General features: G+C 41.8%; 1 protein-coding gene across 1 annotated transcript; it reads left to right on the top strand.

The window, feature by feature from the left end:
* Window positions 1-723: 723 nt before the first annotated feature.
* LOC123121262 (uncharacterized) lies at window positions 724-5,591 on the top strand. Its single transcript, XM_044541170.1, has 4 exons — window positions 724-1,110; window positions 1,244-1,358; window positions 2,820-3,024; window positions 3,681-5,591. The coding sequence occupies exons 1-4, from the start codon at window positions 1,106-1,108 to the stop codon at window positions 3,803-3,805; spliced, it is 450 nt and encodes a 149-aa protein (XP_044397105.1). The 5' UTR covers window positions 724-1,105; the 3' UTR covers window positions 3,806-5,591.
* Window positions 5,592-22,783: the final 17,192 nt, after the last annotated feature.

Raw genomic sequence — 22,783 nt, 5'->3', positions numbered from 1 at the left:
TAGTTAGTGGACGGCGTGAGGATAAGATTAGAGGTCGTGCCAACAGAGCCAATGCTTAAATTGAATGAACTATACATTAAGACATATATGCCCCAGTCAAGTATTGGATTGCTAAAATCTTAAACCATGTGTGACTTTTTTCCGTTGCAACGCACGGGCCTTTTGCTATATATATATATATATATATATATATATATATATATATATATATATATATATATATATATATATATATGTAAGTAGGATTTTCTACAATAGCTTGCCACAGAACGAGTTAAGGTTTTCGACGGGGTAAAAGTTCTCAAAAATCCTGAAACAAATACCAAACCACCACACCTATAATATAACATGATCCAACGGAGGGATTGAAAAAATATGACTACATGTGTCCTGGACAAAAAGAACAAACATTTTAATATATATTGATCCTACAGTGAGCTGAAATGTTTGTTTTTTAGCTGAGGACACATAAATACATATTTTCACCATCACACGGTTGGATCATTTTATTATATTAGAGTAATGCTCCCCTATTTATATCATATTTTTTACTTACTTTTAAACCGTCAAATGCTTAGTAAGCTTTAATTAATTCTGTGACAAGTTATGATAGACACGGTTTTAGCTATATATATGTATATATAGGGCTGGACTATTCTATTACCCCTCTCCCCTATAAGGGCCCGATCCATTTTGACCCGGTGCTGCAGTCCCCACCCGAAACAGAGAAAGCCCATCCACTCCCCAATCTTCTCGAACCACCCCACCCCGACAGCTCCGCCCCTGCTCCTACGCGCCGGCGGCAGCCTTTCTCCTTCCACGCGCCATCACCCGCCGCCCCCCTGCTCCCACGCGTCGTCGCCAGCCGCCCCCCAGCTCCCACACGCTGTCGCCCGCCGCCCCCTGCTCCCACGCGCCGCCGCCGCTCGCCGCCCCCCTGCTCCCATGCGCTGCCGCCCACCGCCCCCTGCTCCCACGCGCCGTCGCCCGTCGCCTCCCTGCTCCCACGCGCCGCCTGCGGCCTCACCGCTTCCACGCGCCGCCTCCGACCCCCTGCTTCCAACCCCCGCCGTCGGGGGCCACCCCAGCGCTGAAGAACATAAACATGGTGTACTGAACAAACATACACATTCACATAAACATGCCAGCAACCCCTCTTGCTATACTCGTGCTTGTACTTGTTTATTTTTTTGTCCGGAAAATGGTTTCTTATCCTCCTAACAAGTTTTCTCTGTCGCTGCAGCGCCCCGGTCGTTCATTGCCACCATCCTAGGTCGTTCAACATGATAGTGCCAAGCCGTTCGATGCCCCAGCTCGGGAGGTGCCCGTCACAGCTTTCCCCCCACCTCCCGTTGCATGTTAATGCTCCTTCTCTTGCATACATTCAGTTCACAAGATCATGTTCATGCATGGTCTCGCATTATAATTTTAGATCATGTTCATGCATTTGTGTTGTTTGGATTCAGTTACTCTGCTTGCACTCCCTGTTTGCATCTTAAGCTGATGGTGAGCCTTTGTCTGAATTATCAGTAAGCAATGTTGTTTGGATTCAGTTACTAAGACTGAAAAGTCGTTGAAGCTTCTATCCCCTGAGTTCTGATATTGTAGGCAATGTTGATCAAACGAGTTTAAAATTTAAATATTCTTGAATTCAGAAACACATAACCAGAGATACTAGATGCAAAACAAGCATACCTATCAGCACCTAAATACATACATGAACCCTGCCTAGTATATGTCTGATTAGCAGTCTACAGAATATCGAATTTTTTGGGTTTGATGTATCTACTAGATCAAGGCAATGCAGTAGATAGTAATACATCTCACAGTTCCTTCACGATTGCCCAAGCCATCCGGCACGCAAACTAGCTTTCCATAAATCAGCACCTGCAACAACCATAATTTCACACTTCCAGACTAATCAAACTCTTAGCCTCACCCTTGAGATTGTTCCCTGCGCAATCTGTGTATGTTGCTGCTGCATGTACCACCAGTTTGTTCATGTTGGCATGTTCCAATACCCACTGAAGAAGCCCTGTGCCTGTACTGCTTCATTCTTGCTTGGACCGAAACTAAATACATAATTTTTGCACAACACTTGCAAGCGATTAGCTGAATTTTGGTATCATCTACCTTTCCTGTACTCCATTCTGACGACATTGAAAATTCAGAAATGGTATGCAGAGAGTAATTTCTATGCAATTTATATGGAACACATGACACGACTCAACTAGTATTTCGTCCACCGTCACCATTAGCCTAGCATGCCAAACTAGCTTACATAAATAACAATGCTATTGTTAATACATACTTTCTGAACTACAAACACCATAGGGAAAGAAGAAATGATTTTATCTCTGTGATAAGTTGTTGAATGACTTCTTAAGAAGAGCAGTACTACTAAGGAAACCTTGAAAACTTCTCCCCAGCAATCTCACGAAGCGATTTTCCTACTCATCGAACAAACAACAAACATGGCAGCATGAAACTATTTTTTTCGTAATAAAAAAGGGAGGGGGTACTTCAATTGTCAGTTCCTTCATATGAAAAACACGACAAAATACCTTCAGTTTATTTCAGCAGAGCAATGCCACAAGTAGTTAAAAAACACGACAAAATACCTTCAGTTTTTTCTGTTCCTTCATGGTGTTGCATCACATAGTGTACTGAAGAACATAAACATGGTGTACTGAACAAACATACGCATTCACATAAACATGCCAGCAAACCCTCTTGCTATACTCGTACTTGTACTTGTTTATTTTCTTGTTTGGAAAATGGTTTCTTATCCTCCTAACAACTTTTCTCTGTCGCTGCAGCGCCCCGGCCGTTCATTGACACCATCCTGGGTCGTTCAACATGACAGTGCCAAGCCGTTCGATGCCCCTGCTCGGGAGGTGCCCGTCACAGCTTTCCCCACACCTCCTATTGCATGTTCATGCTCCTTCTATTGTGTACATTTTGTTCAACATCTGGTGGTTTTTCAGTTCACCATAGATGTGCATTTTCAGCTTCATCTTGCAGGTATGATCATTCTCTGGCCTGCTAATGTCTTTTGCAGTAACTTTGTACACAAAATGATATAATGTTTGTCACTCTGCGGTGAAGAAGATATCCCTATGATAATGTTTGTCACTCTGATAGGTTCGCTCCATCTCTTGGAGCTGAATGGCTGACCATTTTTGGTCAAATTTGGCAATTGTTAACTTACGAACCTACCGACTCGGGTGTTCATTTCATTGGTCAATTGCTAGATTTAGGCTTTGAGATTGCTGAGACAATAATCCATGGATCAGTCTTCCAATGGATATAGTTCCTCCCAAAAAAGCACTAAAGGAGGTTAAAAAGCATGGTTCTGCTTGCTTGTGTCATTTTTCCCTTCATCGACAGAAAAACTAGTTCAACTACAAAAGAATACATCAGTTCAAATGTCAGTAAAATATCAGTTCAAAAAATAAATAAAAACAACTTAAGTATACGCCATCATGGAGCGCTTGCCTTCAAGATTTATCTCTTGTTCTTGTTTTCCCTTTCCAGGTTTACGTTCTAGCATACCTTTTTTTCTTATCAATTACTCCCTCCGTAAAAAAATATAAGAGCGTTTAGATTGCTACTTTAGTGAACTAAATGATATTATATTTCTTTATAGAGGGGAATACCTCATCTATCCTTCCTTGTAGATGGAGATGTGTATATGTATACATGTGTTATGGAGAGAGAAGAACTTATCTGGTGGTGTGTGTGTGGGCTGCTGCATCCTCGTCCGGCCGCTCTAGTCCACACTCTCAGTACAACTTCTCTATGACCTCATGTTCACAAATCTTGTAGTACATTTTTTTAATCAAAATCTTGTAGTACTATGTAAAGCAAGTGTGGCCAACACATACTTTAGAAGTGATGCTAAAAACTGAGATGTCAAATTTAACATTCTATTATTTTCTTTTAGTTTTGGTGTCTGAATTTGTGGATATGTGAGCAGGCCCCAATATAGAGGTAGGCCTTGTCACTGCAAATTTATTATGCACCTGATCCAAATTCTTCTGATGTTCTGGGCCTCTGGGGCATGGGTCCAATATATTAGTTTCTATGCTCCACTGGTTCTCTCCACCACGAGCCCCAGCGTGGATCACCCTCAGCGGCCAAATCCAGGCGCGCCCAGTCACTGCTCGTGAACCCCGCCTCCATCAGCTCCACTTCACCGGAGCCGTCAGTGCGCAGGAGTAGGGGTAGAAGGTTCTGGTCAGAGTTCGGACTATACCAAATGTCCAAATTACATGGTGTGGTCTTCTGTTCTTTCTGTTCATTTCAAGGTAACTGTAGCTGAACTTGTGTTGTGTTGATACTGAACTTGTGTTTTGGCTGATTCTAAACTGATGCGTATCGAACATTGGTGTTTAAACAATTCTTGGTCCATTGACTGTTTGAACTTGCGACCTTACTGCCTTGAACTATGGTCTAAAAAAACTGAACTCATGCAGGTACTTGGTGGTGCAGACTTGGTAGCGGTGATATTTTGGTTCGCTTAAGAGTTCACAAATGAAGATTTCGAACAACAATCTCTAAATATTTTCTTGATCACTAAACAAGACCAATTTTAGCATGTTTCCTGAAATATTTTAGCATGTTTTATGTTTCCATCTACAAGTTCACACACTACTGTCTCGGACGTTCAAACATTTTTTCCCCTGATGTTCAGATATTATCTAGGAGGAATACATGTTGTAACTTCGAGAGAAAACATTCATGTTGATTACTCCCGTCAAGTGTAAAATTTTGCCAATATACAATCTATAAGTTCAATATCCAGTACATTAGTTTAGTAGTTGGTACTAACTACTCCAGTTTTTTTCTTGATGTACCTGTGGTGTCTAGTTTTTCTTTCAGTTCAATTTCTAAATTTCAGCCAGTTCAATTCGTATGGTAGCTCCAATTTAGTCAACGTGGTTAATTGTTGGCTGGTGTGTGTGCAGGGTACCGTGATATTGAGTAGGCGCGAAGTGTATCACTCCAGCATGCCATGCTCCAGTGCATGTCAACGTCTTCTCCACTGCAACGGAAGCTGCAGATTTTGCTCCGCTCTACTTGCCTTGCTAGTGTTTGCTTTAATGCCTCAATGGTGCATTGTGCATCTTTTGCACTCTGAAGACAGAGCTTGATTAGTCTGTTTCTACTATTAGTTCATGCAAACCTTGTTATATGATGTCTTCTTTTTCATTGTTACTCGATGTCTCATTTTCCTGTTTTCTGTTATTTTTTTCTAGGGAAGGTTCTTGTAATTATAGTTCTTTGATTGTATGATGCAACCGCTTACTCGATGTCATTGTCATTGTTCTTGTAGTTGCATATATGGAAGTGTGTGCTTGGTTTGGTTCCATTTATCTTTCTCTCATGCCTGCCCTTTTGATCTTATAGGAATTGAGGCTTCGCCAAGGAACAAGACTGGTAACTAGCGCAAATGAGACCATGTCGAGAGGTGGCACTGCTAGACTTGTTGATGTGTAGTTATGGCATAAAAAAGATGGGAAAAATGGTGTCTTGTATGATTCCATAAGGTGTACGTAGCAAATCTTCCCATGTGGATCAGTACAACTTATGTACGGCCTTGAGTTCACAAATCTTATAGTAATCTTTGTAGCTCTTCGTAAAACTTCGTAAAGCAAGATTGGCCCTTTTTTGTGAGCAACAATTCAAACGGAAATCTGTTGTATCAGCTCTTGTGATAGATGGAAGAAAGTTCACTAGCCAAAAGGTTAAAGAAGTCTACCTAATAATTTGCAAATCTTAAAGATAATGATCAGTTTGACTTAAAAAATGGTTTGCATTAAAAACAAATGATCAGATCAAATTAAAAATAATGATCAGTTCGAATTAAAAAATATAAATTAAAAACAATGATCAATTTGGATTAAAAATAAATAAATGATCAGTTCAAACAAGAAACAATTATCAGTTTGAATTAAAAATAAGAAAGAAAAAATCGTTCCAAAAAATAGAAATGCGGAAGCGTGAAGTGCAAATAATGACATGTCTGATGTTTCAACAACGACTGAATGCAAAAAATCCAGGAAATTCAATAAACCCACAAAAACTCATATGTAAAAGTTCAAGTCACAAAGCGAGAGAAGTACAAAACACCGTTGCAAAAAAAGAGTTAAAAAAATAAACACACAAAACATTTTCTTTTTGAAAAAATATCATTCAGTTCAACGATATAAACCATACAAGTTCAAGGATGATGATAACATAAGCCATTGAAAAGTATGAGGATAACCATACTGAAAAAACAGAATAAAGTCCAATCTGTGAAAATAGCTCAGTACACACACATAGATCAATACAAACTATCTAGTACCGTAAGTACCATAAATTAAAAAATAAATAATAAAAATTGCATCAAATCTGACTCAAGAGACAATATATTTGCAAAGAAAAAAAAATTGTAGCAGTATAAGTTTGGAGGAAAAAAGCAATTTCATAAATGGAAAAAACCAGAAGTTCACAACTACAAAAGTCGTATGTTCAAACATGACGTCTCAGATAAGTTTGGGAAAAAGCTCAAACAAAATAAAAACCCACAAAAATTCAAATGGTAAAAGTTCAAGTCGCAAAATGTGAGAAGTCCAAAACATCGTTGTAAAAAAATGAGTTGAAAAAAAGAAACACACAAAATATTTTCTTTTAAAAAAGCATCATTCAGTTCAATGATATAAACTCTGCAAGTTCGAGGACTATGATACAGTAAATCATTGAAAAGTTACGCGAAAAAGCCGTACAAAAAAAAGAGTAAAGTCTAGTCTGCGAAAACACACTCAGTACAAACCCATACACGGACATCGGTTCAAGCACTTTTTTCCGGAACCATTCAAAATTACTCTGTAAAAAATATCTCCTCAGTACAAACACACAGAGAGATCAGTACGAGTACTCTGTTTTTTCTGACGGGAAAACAACACGAAGGGTCTCACCGTATTTCAAATTAGTCTTCATCAGTTGCGAATTGAAGAAAACGTTCAAAAATGACTAAGATCCACATTCTCAATAGCTTTGCGTAGACCTTAAACTAAAATCTTTGGCCTCTTTGAATTTCGCATTTGACAATTCTTTGTGAAATTTTGTTGCACACCTACCGCAAAAGTTTCCTAAAATATGAGCTGCCATTTTATAGCTCGTATGGTGCTTAGTCTCATGTCAAAATACAGTAGTAAGTAACTATCGTTAGCGCTAGATCAAATACTACTATAGTAGCTCCACCAGCAACAACATACTGCAGGATAATTAATTAGCCACGTAATCTCCTCAGCTCCACCGGCGACTGAGGTATATGAGTATATCTATGAATGAAACGCCTATGGCTTACATTGCTTTGCATAAAGTCAAAGCTTGAACCTAAAAAATTCTCACTGTACGCTCCTAGTCAACTTCGGATGAGTCCAGGTCTAGCTCCATACAGAGCGCTTTGAAAAGGATCTGCTTCTGGAGTAGTAGGCCTGCCTGCCAATCCTCCCTCCCAGATCAATATTCATCGCTGCCATCACGGCTGAACAAATCAAAGAATGTTCAAACTAAGAGCCACAATTCATTCGATCCCCAGCCTCTAGTGTCGGATCAGATCCCATCGATCGCCCGCACCGTGTTGAAAGCAAGAAATCCTTCCGCGGCCAGTCAAAGCTTGTTGGATTCGATTGATTCGACGAGTCGCAACAAAAAGACAGGGCGATTCGATTCGTTTCGTTTCAAGGCGCAAACACGAAGCAGCAGAGCCTCTCGCCGGCCCGACCGCCCCCTCCCGCTCCGACGGGACCCGCCACCGCCCTCTGCCTTTCCCTTCCTAAGATGGTAAGGCAAACGAAATCAGTGGAGTGGTCACTCAATCCTTTCGACTTGCAGGTGGTAGCGGCTCCGTCTGTGCTGCTGGCGCTGAGGTGGACGCCGGCGCCACGCGTGGTCGCCGTCTTTTCCGGCCAGCTCCGCGCGTGCACTTGGGGCGGGTTGCGCCCTCTATGGCCGGAGCTCGCCGCTGCCCCTCCTCGCCCCGGCGCCGCTCGCTGCAGGCCACCTCTGCTCCAGCCTCGCGCATGTACGCACCCACGCCACACTTCTCTCCACCATACAAGCTCCAGCAGCAGCTCCGTCGCCGTCGCCCGCGCCCCGGCGGCCATCGCCGCGCCTAGGGTAGGGCCTGGGTTGCCGGGAGGGCTCGGCCAGAAGCAGCTCGGTCGACGGCTGAGTGGCCGGCTGAACGGGGAGAGAGCAGGAGGGGGCTCTTATTTGCACTTTTAATGCAAAACGATCAGTTCAACAAAATGACAGAATCAGCACAACCGATCGAATTCATCAGTTCAAAAAGGGTAACAGAATAATATTCTGTTACGCGTAACAGAATAGCCCAGATGTGTGTGTGTGTGTCTATATATACAGACGGTCTATTCTGCTAATATTAGCAGAATAACTATTCTGCACACCACTTCCGCACTGGACAAGTGCACTGCATCTTCTTGACGACGAGCACTGCAATATAGACTAGTGAACTTCGCGTCGGAAAAAACTGCACGCAGTGTTTTTTCTGTACTGTTTTCGCTCTAATTTTTTGATTGTTTATCGGAACGAGGCGTATAATATACCGTTGAAAAGATGTGGATTAGGCGCAACTTCGCTATGTTGAACACTTTTCGAGATTCCTCGCGGTTTAAGAGCAGTTTCAAAAACGGCGCGGCGAATGACGAGTGGCAGCGAACGTATTTTCGTGATTTTTATAAACGGCTTGTCAGAATGAAGCAAATGATACGCCATTGGATAGATATCATCGAGGCGCATCTTTTTGATATATAAATCTTTCTCTAATTCATTACGGTTTAAGAGCAGTTTCAAATTTCCTAAATCGCGGAATTCTGTTTTTCAAATTTTTTCAAATTTTCGGTACTGTTTTTGCTCTAGTTTTTGAACCGTTTGTCGAAACGAGGCGTATAATACATCGTTGGTAAGCTATGGATAAGGCGCAACTTTCATATGTAGGAATTGTTTTGAGATTCCTTACGGTTTTAAGTTAATTTTGAAAATCGTGCGGCGGAGGACGAGTGGCAGCGGCCGTTTTTTTTTAAAAAAAATTTACAAACCGGTTGTTGAAATGATTCAAATGATATGCCGTTGGAAAGATATCGACGAGACGCAACTTTTTCATGTAGAACACACGTTCTAATTCCTTACGGTTTAAGAGCAGTTTTAAAATTAGCAAAAAGCGGACACTCTGTTTTTTCGTGACACCAAAATCGTCGTCGGACAGAAGAACGCACTGCTTCAAACTGAAAACCGCACTGCAACAGACAGTCAAGTGAACTTCATGATTTCTTTTTGTCGAACATAAACTTTCTCGCACAAGTTTTTGTTGTCTTTTTTTCAACTTTTTTCCGAACAAGAGTGGACCACAACACTTCCCAAAGTGAACCATAACACTACCAAAAGTGAACCTCATGAGTACTTGTTGTCTTTTTATACTTATTAATTTTTTACGCGCGTTGACTAAGCGAGTGGACCTTCCACCGGACAAAAGAATGCACTGCTTCAAACGGAAAACCGCACTACAGTAGGCAGTCAAGTGAACTTTATGATTTCTTTTGGTCGGACATAAACTTTCTCGCAAAAGTTTTTGTTGTCTTTTGTCAACTTTTTTTTGAACAAGAGTGGACCGCAACACTCCTGAAAATGAACCGCAACACTACCAAAAATGAACCTCATGAGTTTTGTTGTCTTTTTTTCATACTTATTAAATTTTTACGTGCGTTGACCAAGCTAGTGGACCTTAGGGACTAAGAGAGTGGACTACACCTAATATGGAAGCGAGCTTCTTTTTTGAGATGTTTTTGTTCTATGTTTACCAAGTGGACAACAAAGGAGTTTCATAGCGAACCACAACAGAGAACAAAGTGAGCTTCAAAAGATACACATCTATCTGATTGCTATACATAGCTACACACATATACATAATCTGCACTCTCCACCAGCCGATATGCACAAAAATTTGTGGGCTACTTGCATCAAGACAAAACTGCAGCCTCCGCGAAGACAAACCACACAATCGCAGTAGTAAACTGTAGTTGTTACAATGAGCTAATGAAGTGCAATTTTCAATAACAACAAAATTGAGTTATGGGGCATCCAATAGAACCAATCACTTCATTTTTTTCCCTGCAAAAGTGAGTAAAATGAACCTCAATAGCAAACCTTAGCAGACTTCATTTGCAACTTTTTTCTTTCTTCAGAAATCACAAAGTTAGTGAAGTGTATAAGAGCACTTCAATGGCACACCAGGCATACTGCACAGTGGGAGGCCAAGAGCTTTTGAATCCCAGCCGAACAAGAGCTACCTAATTGCTCATCTCTCGTGCTCCTCCCACATGCCGAGGTGGCACCGGCGTGGCAGGGGATGACCGCTCCACACCACCGCATCGGAGAGGCAAAAACGAACTGCATGGGGGAACCATCAAACTTCACAGGCGACAAGTCCCAAATCGCTGGTGGGAGAGAAGCAACCAGATCGGCGAAAGAAAATAGCAGCGGCGCGGCTGCATCAGGCTTTTCTCGGTGGTGTACGAGCAGGGGGATGGATCCCTGTCGATGGCGCAGGGGCGACCGCCATTGTTGGGGGAGGCCGCCGGGCGCCCGGATGTAGGCGACACTTGATCCGTGGAGTCCGGTGGATCTGGTCAGAGGAGGGAGCGGGCGGGCGATGCTTGGCTAAGGAGGTGGGGCGGTCCGCGTCAGGGAATTGCACGGGGGCGTCAACTGCACAGCCACGTGCGCCCGGCACACTGCAAGGCCGAGGACGCATGGACTGCAAGGGAAGGAGGGCAGCTCGTCGGGGGCAGAGAGGGAAGGCCTGAGATCTGCCGGTTCGGTACCACGCCGGTGGAGGCCCTCGTCGTCGGCGGCCACGGAAGTGCAGTCCGCCGCCGCACATGTTGCTGCGGTTGGTGGGGGAGGCTGGGAGGCATGGGGAAGCAGTCCGGTACGGCTCTCACAGGAGTCCGGTGGAGACCGATGGTGGCATCGGCCGGATGCACTATCGGTGCCTCGTTGGAGCCCAGCCGGATCTGAGGCAGAGCGGCCGCCCGGATCTGAAGTGGGGGTCGGGGATGAGGGGTAGGTGGTGGGCTGGTGGCGCAGGAGGGGGAGGGAGGTTGTGGTGCAGGAGGTAACCGGTGGGTAGAGAGGTAGGGGTGTGGGACGTGGGCGAGATCCACGCCGGCCGGGATGGCCAGAGGTGATGGGGCACGTGAAGGGGGTGGGTGGTTGGGGGTGGACCTGGGGTTTGACCGCGGGAGGGTGGCATCGGTGATCCATGCCAGCAGCCGCACGGGGCTCCTGGGGCCGGCGTGCCCACATCGCCTGGCTCCCGCGACGGTGGCCTCCATGGATGGGGTGGAGGTGGGATGGGATGGTTGCAGGGGCGGCGCGCCGTTGGGTGGGTGGGTGGGCTGTCGTGGGGAGGAGAAAGCGGCGGCCACGGAAGTGCAGTTTGCCGCCGCACATGTTGCTGCGGTTGGTGGGGAAGGCTGGGAGGCATGGGGAAGCAGTCCGGTGCGGCTCTCACAGGAGTCCGGTGGAGACCGATGGTGGCATCGGCCGGATGCACTGTCGGTGCCTCGTTGGAGCCCAGCCGGATCTGAGGCAGAGCGGCCGCCCGGATCTGAAGTGGGGGTCGGGGATGAGGGGTAGGTGGTGGGCTGGTGGCGCAGGAGGGGGATGGAGGTTGTGGTGCAGGAGGTAACCGGTGGGTAGAGAGGTAGGGGCGTGGGATGTGGGCGAGATCCACGCCGGCCGAGATGGCCAGAGGTGATGGGGCACGGGAAGGGGGTGGGTGGTTGGGGGTGGACCTGGGGTTTGACCGCGGGAGGGTGGCATCGGTGATCCATGCCAGCAGCCGCACGAGGCTCCTAGGGCCGGCGTGCCCACATCGCCTGGCTCCCGCGACGGTGGCCTCCATGGATGGGGTGGAGGTGGGATGGGATGGTTGCAGGGGGCGGCGCGCCGTTGGGTGGGTGGGTGGGCTGTCGTGGGGAGGAGAAAGCATGACGGGAGGAGTTTTGACGTGGGTGGGTGGGGGTGCTCCTTTTTCTGCTTGTGTTGCGGCTCGGTTGACTCGATCGGGTGTTAGCAGAATAAGGATTTGGTGTGCAGAATAAGACTCTAGAGAGTGTTATCACAATAGACCCACCCTACACACACACACACACACACACACACACACACACACACACACACACATAAACACTATTCTGATCACGGGATCAGAATAATATTCTGATCACAACATGAACTTCCCGAGTAACGCGCCTGACCTTCCTCGAGTACTAAGTTGAATTTCAGCTAAAATGTTTCCAAATAGGGTTTTCCATATACCGTTGGAAAGCTATGGACACCAATATCATGACCCAAGTTAAATTTTTGGCAAAATGTAAGCGGTTTAAGAGCAGTTTTAAAAACCGTTTTTTCTTTATACAAAAAATGTGAATCGTATTTTCGATCGCATTTCTAAACCGTTTATCGGAATGAGGTAAATAATGTAGTGTTGGAAAGCTACTACAAAACCGCTCCTTCGACATGTTGAAAGTTTTCTCTAATTCCCTATGGATAAAGAGTAATTTTGAAAATCATAAAATTTTGCAAACCGAACAGCCGAGTTTGTATTTTCAATGTAATTTCTAAACGGCTAATCCATTTGAGGCAAATGATATGGCATTGGAAAGCTTCTGAAAATGTGCTACTCTTTTATGTTAAAAGTTTTTTCCAATTTGGAACGGTTTAAAAGTAATTCGCAAAACTGTACAAGTTCCACCGAGTTTGTATTTTCAAGCTAAGTTTTTAACCGTACGTCCGAATGTAACAAATGATACGGCGTTGAAAAGCTTGAGCAAATGCAAAATTTTCTTGTATATATTGTTTCTCCTAATTCCTTACAGTTTTAAGTCAAATTGGAAAATGGCTAAAAATGTGTTTTTGGCATAATTTCTACATACTTTATCGGAATGGGGCAAATAATATACCGCTGAAAAGCTACGGAAAATGCGAAACTTTCTCATGTTGATGGTTTTCTCTGATTATTAGCCGGTTTCAAGTAATTGCGAAAATGGCGAGATCATTCGTTCTGCCTTTATCGCGAAACTGATTCTTAAAAAATGCTCCGCGTGAAGAACCTGAACTTCTCGGCGCATGTACTTGAACTTCACGCTGTTTTTCACGTGTTTTTTTTGCCCGTATATCTCTATTCACTGCTCCTAGCTCTCCATCACTCACCGGAATTGAGCAAGTGATATACCGATGGAAAGCTGCTGTAAACACGCAACTTTCCCGTGTTGATCATTTTTTCATACTCGCAACGATTTTAAAAGTTTTTCATCTGAAATTCATTCAGCGTAGTAGTTGAACTTCATGCTGTTTTCACGTAAAACTTCTGTGACATATTTTTGTTTGTACACGCGCCTAAACTTCCCTTTGTACGAACCCAACCTTCGGGCTATCTTTGCAACCGTGGCTTCCCCCGCGAATTATTCTGGTTAGTAGTGTTTTATATGATGTTAGTGTAATCTAGAAACGTTTTTTAGCAACTAAATACCAGTTTTAAATAGAAATCTCGCTCGCTGACGGATTTTTCTCTCGGGTCGTGATGAAATTACGTTTTTTGCAATTTTATTGCCTGAGTTGTTCGACCTGAACTTCCCCTAGTGCTAGGTTGAACTTCCGTCAACATTGCCCAAATGGGGCTTGCGATATACCGTTGGAAAGCTATGAACACCAATATCATGACCCAACTTAAAATTTTGGCAAAATGTAAGTGGCTTAGGAGCAGTTTTGAAAACCATTTTTTCTTCATACAAAAAACATGAATCGTATTTTTGATCGCATTTCTAAACCGTTTATCGGAATGAGGCAAATAATATGGCATTGGAAAGCTGCTGTAAAACCACTCCTTCCACATGCTGAAAGTTTTTTCTAATTCCCTATGGTTAAAGAGTAATGTGGAAAATCGTAAAATTTCGCAAACCGAACAACCGAGTTCGTATTTTTGTTGCCATTTCTAAACGCCTAATCCAACCGAGACAAATGATATGACGTTGGAAAGATTATGAAAATGCGCTTTTTCTCATGTTGAAAGTTTTTTCTAATTTTGAATGGTTTAAGAGTAATTTAGAAAACGGTACAAGTTCTACCAAGTTTGTATTTTCGATCTATTTTTTTAAGCATACATCCGAATGTAGCAAATGATATGGCGTTGGGAGGTCTGAACAAATGCAAAACTTTTTGGTATATATTGTTTCTTCAAATTCATTATGGTTTTACATTGATTCTGAAAATGGCTAAACACGTATTTTCATCGTAATTTCTACAAACTTCATTGGAACGGGGCAAATAATATACTGTTGAAAAGTTACGAAAAATGCGAAACTTTTTCATGTTGATGGTTTTCTCGGAATCACATCCATTTTCAAGTAATCTCAGAAACGGCGAGATTACTCGTTCTGCCTTTATCGCGAAACAGATTCGTCGAAAATGCACCGCGTGAAGTACTTGAACTTCTATGGCAGTTTTGCTTGAACTTCACTCTGTTTTTCACATTGTTTTTTTTGCTTGTAGCTCTTCATTCACTCACCGAAATTAAGCAAGTGATATACCGATGGAAAGCTGCTATAAACACGCAACTTTTTCGTGTTGATCATTTTTTCATACTCACGACGGTTTTAAAAGTTTTTCTTGTGAAATTCATTCAGTGTAGCAGTTGAACTTCCTCCTGTTTTCACGTTGGACTTCTGTGACATATTTTTGTTTGTAATTTTCCCATCCATTTTCGTCAGTGTTACACAAATGATATTCTTTTTGTACAAACCTCTCTCACAATATTTTTTTAACTTTCTCCGACCGAGGACTTGAACTTACGCAAATGATATTCTTGCCGTTTTGAAGTAAATTAGAAAACGACGAGATCATGATTTCTGCCTTCATCGTGAATGGAAATGCATTGCGTGAAGTAGTTGAACTTCTCGGGCATGTCTATTTGAACTTCACTCTGTTTCACTTTATTACATTTTTCTTATATGAAATACACACCATGTAGTACGTGGACTTCCGGTTGTTATCACTTTGAACTTCTCTCTGGTTTGAGAGAATTATTTTAAAACACAAAAAACAACATTTTTAATGTATTTTTGGAGATCTAAATACACGACGAACCTCTCTCACAAGAATTTTTTAAACTTTTCCTCGCCGAGCACTTGAACTTCTAGCAACCATTTTTTTCCGTTTATGAGTTGTTTTTAAAATTGCAAAAAATGGCGTTGTGTTTTTATTTTTTGAACAGGTAAATCCTAGGTTTTAATAAGCTCTGAACTTCTCTGTTATTTCAATTTGAACTTCACCTTTTTATATTTTGAGTAAAGAATTGTATTCGATTTTTATACGGAAAAAATCGAACATGGAAATACAAGGTGAACCTCTCTTGCAAGAATTTTTGAACTCCCCAGGAAAGAGCCCTTGAACTTCTTTCAACAAACTTTTTAAACTTTTATTTTTCTATACTTTTATTCTCACCTGAAATGCATTCCTTGCAGTACTTGAACTTCTCGTTGTTTTCACTATGAACTTTTGTCGCATTTTATTGTATACGTCAAATTACACGCAATTGAAGGTCGGACATCATATTTGCCATTTTAAACATGTAATTGGAGGTTGGACGCCCCGCAATATAAATTCTGAACCGTGCACGGAGGTGCAGGTGAACTTCTTGAAACAAATCTGAGTTTTTTATATACTTCGAACTTCTCTGTTATTTTGAATTGAACTTCTTAGTCTTATTCTTAGAAAAAATATGTTTTCAAATAAGCATCAAACATTTGAACCTCACACATTTATTTTTCCTAGAAATGAATAGAATTTGAGTTTTCCGTAAATATCAAACTACTCCTTTTATTTTAATCGGAACTCATTTAATTTTATTCTTTAGTAACGGTGAACTTAATTTTATTTTTCCTAGAAATGAAAATAATTTAATTTTATTTTAATCAAACTACTTTCTTTTTTATAAATATTGAACTTCTCTATTTTTATTATTCGGACTTCTTGGTTTATTTGAAATACTTTCTTTTTCCATTTGAACATCTAAATACACGGTGAACCTCTTTCAAAAGAATTTTTGAACTTTCCCAGGCCGAGCACTTGAACTTCTAGCAACAAAACTTTTAGACTTTGCCTTTTTATTGTATTTTTCTCATATGAAACACGCACCATGCAGTACGTGAACTTCCAGCAGTTATCACATTGGACTTCTCTTTATTTTTCTTTAGTAATGGAAAATATCTGAGTTTTTATAGACATCGACCCGCTCTAACTTTTTACAAAATAAAATTATAGTTTTTTCCAGTTTCTATGATTTTTTTGTCTCGCGACATTTTTAGACATTTTTTTGTTGTCAGTGAAATGGCCTAGACGGTCCTTTTTTCATTGATGAATTTATTCAATATATGGTACACGTGAACTTATGAATATCTAAAACATGAACTTCACATTTATATCTAAAACATGAATTTCTAAAACATAACGGTTAAGCTTTTGTTTCGAACAACATGCACCATTTTGTATTAACCGTTCTTCATAATAGGAATATTTATACACCTTTTGAAAAGTTGTTGAATAGGAGAAACTTTTTAATGTAGAGCATTTTTGTTTCAAATTGGCAATGGATTGAGAGAATTATTTTAATTCGCACACAAAAAAGATTTTTTTTTGTGTTTTTGCACATGTAAATACACAGTGAACCTCTCTCACATGTTATTTTGAACTCCCCCGGGGCGACCACTTGAACTTCTAGCAACAAATTTTTTTGAGTTTTTCTTTTTATTTTTTTCTCTCATGAAACACATACCATGCAGTACGTGAACTTCGGGCTATTATCAATTTGAACTTCTCTATGTTTCGCTTTTAGTAAGGGAATTTTTTAGTTTTTTATAGACATCTAACCGCTCTAATTTTTTATTTGAACTTCTTTTGTGTATGTTTCTAAATGTGAAAATTGGAATTTTGTTAGAAACTTCAAACTTCTTCATTATTTCGAATTGAACTTATTGGTTTTATTCTTTAGTAAACGAAAAAAATCTCATTTTTCAAATAAATATCAAACTGCTCCACTCTTTTCAAATCGAACATCTTGATTTTATTCTCTATGAACGAGAGAACCTAAGTTTTATTATATACATTAAACTACTCCCTTTTCTAAATTGAACTTCTTAATTTCAATCTTTAGTATTGGGGAAAATATGAGTTTTTTATAAACATCAAACAACTTCATTTTTTAATTACGAATTCCTTGTGTTGTTCATTAGTAACACGAAAAGTCCTAGTTATGTAATAAATATCGAACTACTCAATTATTTAAAGTTGAACTTCTAGGTCTTATTTTTAAAAGAGGGAAATATTTTTTATAAACTTTTTGAACTGCTCATTTTTTTCAATTTGACCTTCTTGGTATTGTAATAAACATTGAACTTCCCCATTATTTAAATTTGAACCTCTAGGTTTCTTTGTAGAACAGGGAAATTCCATTTTTTCTCTATATAATTTTGAGCTACTATATTTTTGATTTTGGCCTTCTAGGGTCATTCTTTTAGTAACTGAAAAAAAATCCTAATGTAGTAATAAGCATTGAACCATGGAAATTCAGGGGCAAGTTGGCATCAGAGCATGGAAATGCAGGGGCTACGACGAGCTATGCAGAGGCCGCCTGGAGGCTAGGAGAACTTCAGGAGAAGCACAAAAATACCATTGAACGGCCTGGGGATGTGTCCTTGAACGGCCCAAGGAGGCGGCGTTGAACAGTTTTGGCGATGCGGCGGTGGAGCCCCACCGAGAGGAGGCTGCGTCATCGAGGGGCGAGCCTCGCGATGGGCGACCGAGAGGAGGCGGATTCCGATGGGCGACTGAAATTGACTTTCTTTTGGTTTTATTCCTTTTTCTCTGTGAGTTTTAGTGTTATCCTTTTTCTTGAACTTTTTCACAACACTCATGCATGAACTTCTCTGTTCGTCACTCCTGACCTTCTGAATTTCTTTTTTTTCCTTATGCGTGAAATTTCATGGGACATTCCTTGAGCATTTGTTTATTTCTCACACTAAGACGCATACACTTTTTGTCTTGTGTTTGCACAAAAGAAGCTATTACTTGTGTTCTGATTAAGAAAGCTAGTGAATTTCTCCACCACACACATATTTTTTTGAACCTCAACCTCACCACCACACACGATTTCTGAACCTCAACCTCACCACCACACACATGCATACATGCTCCTTCTCTCCATTATATTTTTGACCTTTGTGCGCACAAACATCCTTTGTCAGAACATGAAAAGAGCATAATAAAGCTTCACTATGCAGCGACATCGAACTAAAGCGACTGTCCAGGCTGAACTTCTCTGTATATATATGGTATTTTTGAAAAATGGGCTGAATGGAGCCCGTCCTCCATATGATGTTCTCCACTGTATCAATTTTGTACGTATAACAAGGTGAGTACTATAGGAAAACATGAGTTCTGTACATGTATCGAAGAGAAGTACTACAAGGAGTAACAACCAAGATTCCTATATAATGCACACAAGTTCACATTAATATATTTGTAGTCGTTTATCAAAAAAAATGTAGTCTGTTTTATTTTGTTGATGTTGGATTTGGTCAATACCAAGATGGTGGGTGTGTTTTCCCAATACAGTTCCTTCAGAAGTTCAGATTTTCCAAACTGAAGACCAAAATCATCCTCCATGTACAGGGGTGCGGCCGGGTGATCAGCGGAGCATGATCACACACCGCCTTCTGATGGTCGACTACTCATTCCAGGCATGGGGCGAGGGGCACTACCAGGAGGAGGAGGTGGTGGCGGCGAGGAGTACTAAAGGAGACAAGATTCAAAATTCAGAACATGTTGCATCTGCACACACACACACACAAAAATCAAACAGATGGATAGAGAGATTCAGACTATATAGAATTATGGTGGAGTATGCATAGGGTTCCAATTGCTTCTAAACTTCAACTTTAAATTCATTATTTGTTGTAATAAATTGAGAGGATTTATGTGAGTAGTACGAGCACCTGCTAAAATCGTTACTGAAAAACACCACTGGTTCGTGTAGCAACCTAATGGGTTGCAACGCAGGCACACAAACTAGCTAAGTGGAGATGACCAGTAGGTGTTGTGGTGTGCAGGATCAACTACAAAAACGAGCAGGTGGCCATATCCTCCCCTCGCCAAGAACTTGACCAGCCGCAAAGGTGTCTGGAGCGCACAGGGAAGATGTTGGCCCTGGAGCAGTCCAAGTTATGATGCGGCGGCAGGATGCCTCAGCGTTCGTCCTCAGAGGCTGGGGAAGGACAGGGCGACGAACGCGCGGGGGACGAGGTAGCAAGCTAGGCAGCAGATCACAGGGGCTGTGATGAACGGTGGCTAGGGCACGAGCGGCCAGTCGCCCGCATGGAGGAGGGTTGCCCCAAGGAAGTAGCGCGTACGGGCTGCGGCAGCGCCAGGGGGCAGTCCATGGTGGCGTCCAGACGCCGTTCGCGGCGGCAGCCGGTGACACAGAGGTAACCGGAGCAGCATCGCCTCCCCCGTGTGAGCCAGGGGTGGATTGCAGCAGTAGCTAGCGAAGGACTGCAGCGGTAGCTTGCGGCAGCGGACGGTGACGGCGCCAAGGAAGGAGGCGGCGGCGATGACGGCGGCGTGATCCGTGGAGGGTGACGGCGGCGGCGGCCCAATCCGGGGTGGGAAGCTGGGGCGGCAGCACGATCTAGGGCGGTGGCGACTCGGCGGCCAGTTCCTGAGGCGGGGGCGGGGCGGCGGCCGGCTCCCAGGGCGGGGGCGGGCCGGCGCCGGCGACGATTGGTGCCTGGATCAGAGAAGGAGTGGGGGTGTGGGAGGTTGTTGTTGGATCGGGGAGGTAGTGGTTGCGTGGGGAGATACAGTAGTGGTGGATTCGGGAGTTCCGAAACAGCCCAATCACCCTATATAAGGCGCGCTGTGATCGGAATAGTTATTCTAATCCCAGGATTAGAATAGTGTCACTCTATATATATATATATATATATATATATATATATATATATATATATATTTGGTCTATTCTGTTACGCGTAACAGAATATTATTCTGTTACCCTGTTTGAACTGACGGTTTTAGGTGGTTGTACTGATGTTTTCGAAGTGGTTGAACTGATGCTTTCAGTTGTGTTTAACAGATTGTCTTCTTTAATTCAAAAACTTTTTGTAATTTTTTGTCGGAACGGGGCGTCTAATATATCGTTGGAAAGCTCTTGACAATCATATTTCAAGTATATTGAACGTTTTTGCAAAATTATTATGGTTTAAGAGCAGTTTTGAAAAACCGTTTTTTTCAAAATCAAAAATGTGAATCGTATTTTGGACTCAATTTTTAAACAGTTTGTCAGAATTGATCAAATAAGATGGCGTTGGAAATCTGGTGAAAATCCACATCTTCCATATATGTATTGTTTCTTCTAATTCTATATGATTTAAAAGTAATTTGAAAAACGGTGAAATTCTGGGTGAAACGTATTTTCGTGATTTTTTGCAAATGGTTTGGTGGATTGACGCAAATGATACGGCGTTGGAAAGCTATGGAAAATGCGCAACCTTTTTGTATAGAATTGTTTTTCTAATTCCTTACGGTTTAAAAACTAATTCGAATATGGTCAAATTTAATTTTGAACGCGATTTTTTTAAAAAGTTTGTCGAAATATGGCAAATAATATACCGTTGGATAGCTATCAAAAATGCGAAACTTAGTCATGTTGAACGTTTTCTCTACTTCGTAACCGTTTAAGAGTAATTTTGAATACGGCATGACGGATCCTGTTGTTTTCTCGTCTGAAAAACAGAGTAGTCGTACTGATATATGTGTATGTTTGTACTGAGCTATTTTTTGTAGAATAATTTTGAATGGTTCCGAAAAAGGGTACTTGTACTAATGCTTGCATGGGTTTGTACTAAGCATGTTTTCACTAACTAGAGTTTGCTCTGTCTTTGGGGTAATATTTTTCTCATAAGTTTTCATTGGGTTACTATATCGTCGCCCTTGTACTTGTATGGTTTGTATCATCGAACTAAATGATATTTTATTCAAAAAGAAAATGTGTTTGTTTTGTTTCTTTTTTTAACTCAACATTTTTTTGACAATGTTGTTCTGAACTTCTCTCATTTTACGACTTGTACTGAGGTACTTACTAAGCAGGATTTTCATGGAATTTCTTTTTTTGCTTGAACTTTACAATTTGAATTTCTGCCTTTTTTTATTCCGAACGGACCATCGTTTTTAACTCGTACTGAGGTACTTACTACGCCCGAACTGGGGTGGCTGTCGCGTGTCTTGGCGAGGAAGAAGACGAAGCTCAGGGACGAGGCTGGATTCGGCCGGCGGCTGGTCCGGTCGGTAGGATGCTGCGCAAGGCGGGTGGTCAACACATCAATGGACACATGTACTACACAACAATGTGCATCTGTAGTATCCATAACAAAAAACTAATCTAGTACGCTGTGTTGAACTTATAACTTTTTTAGCCGTGAACTAGTTGTATTTTTACAATGCCAAAGCTAGCAAATAGTACAAGATTCACCCAACAAGGGGCTAATTACATAGAGCAGCTCCACTAATACAACGGTCAGATCGATAACTAGTAGCTAGTAGCAGTGGTTACCAACACACATACACATAAATTGATAACAAGGTAATGTACAAGTTCATGTACAGTAACGCTACAAGTTCTAAAAGAAACCTGAGATAATCCTCACATATTAGTTTTTCTATAAACTAAGAAAAACCGATTAGACATACAGTCAATGAGTAATTTTAATTGTGCTGAAGGCACACAATAAAGAGTCGTCATTCTGTACATCCTGACATAATCAAATAGACTGCAGAATTTCCCAAGCGAACTTCCACATGTTTTTGTGAATTGAACCTTGTTCATACTTTACATAGAAGAATTTGCAATAGCATTTTTTGTGCGGATGGAATCTGCTACATAGAGGGCAACCAAAATTATGTCACTTGTCGGCTAGCATCCACACAAAATTGAGTCTTGTGGAAGATCAAAGTAATAAAACACTTGCTGCATCCATCAGCAATTATGCATGACGAAGCAATGTGCAAAGCAAAGGCGCTGGTGTTCTCCCTGTGTGTGTGCACGACTTGGATGGATGTGCAGCACTTGGTGAAGTTGGTGGCCGCGACCCATGATTCTACTCGTACTGTTTTCAACGCTCGACTTGGACGGATGTGCAGCACTTGGTGAAGTTGGTGGCCGCGACCCGTGATTCTACTCGTACTGTTTTCAACGCTCCACTTGGACGGCTGCCAGCACCCCTGCTGGACAAGCTCGTGCCCAAGTCCTAACAATCACCTACATAACATAAAAAAATTAAACTAGAGAAACATGATTTTTAAGCCTCCTATGCACTACAAGACATCAAAAACATCATTTATATATAGCCTTCTATAGCTTGCTGGACAAGCACCTACATATAGGGGAGTCGGCAATATAATGATAGGTTAAAGGTTCAAAGACTGGTGATTTTACAAGGCCTCTCAAGTCTGAACTGATATGAACTCCTTTTTGCCGAGCTACTGATTTTTTTATATATAGCCAGCTATCTTTTTGAACACACACATTGAACCATTTGTGGGGTTCTTAACCGGCTGATGATAAAAAGCATGTTGAACTGAACTCCAACTCGCA

This window comes from Triticum aestivum, chromosome 1B (genome assembly GCF_018294505.1).
Source record: "Triticum aestivum cultivar Chinese Spring chromosome 1B, IWGSC CS RefSeq v2.1, whole genome shotgun sequence".
NCBI lineage: Eukaryota > Viridiplantae > Streptophyta > Magnoliopsida > Poales > Poaceae > Triticum > Triticum aestivum.
The sequence above is the reverse complement of the archived record's forward strand: the minus strand, read 5'-3'. Positions and strand labels throughout refer to the sequence as shown.

Coding starts and splice junctions, on each gene's coding strand:
- LOC123121262 (XM_044541170.1), top strand. Junction 1,359..2,819: donor CCCCCCACCTCCCGTTGCAT/GTTAATGCTCCT, acceptor CTGTCGCTGCAG/CGCCCCGGCCGTTCATTGAC. Junction 3,025..3,680: donor TTTTCAGCTTCATCTTGCAG/GTATGATCATTC, acceptor CCTTCCTTGTAG/ATGGAGATGTGTATATGTAT.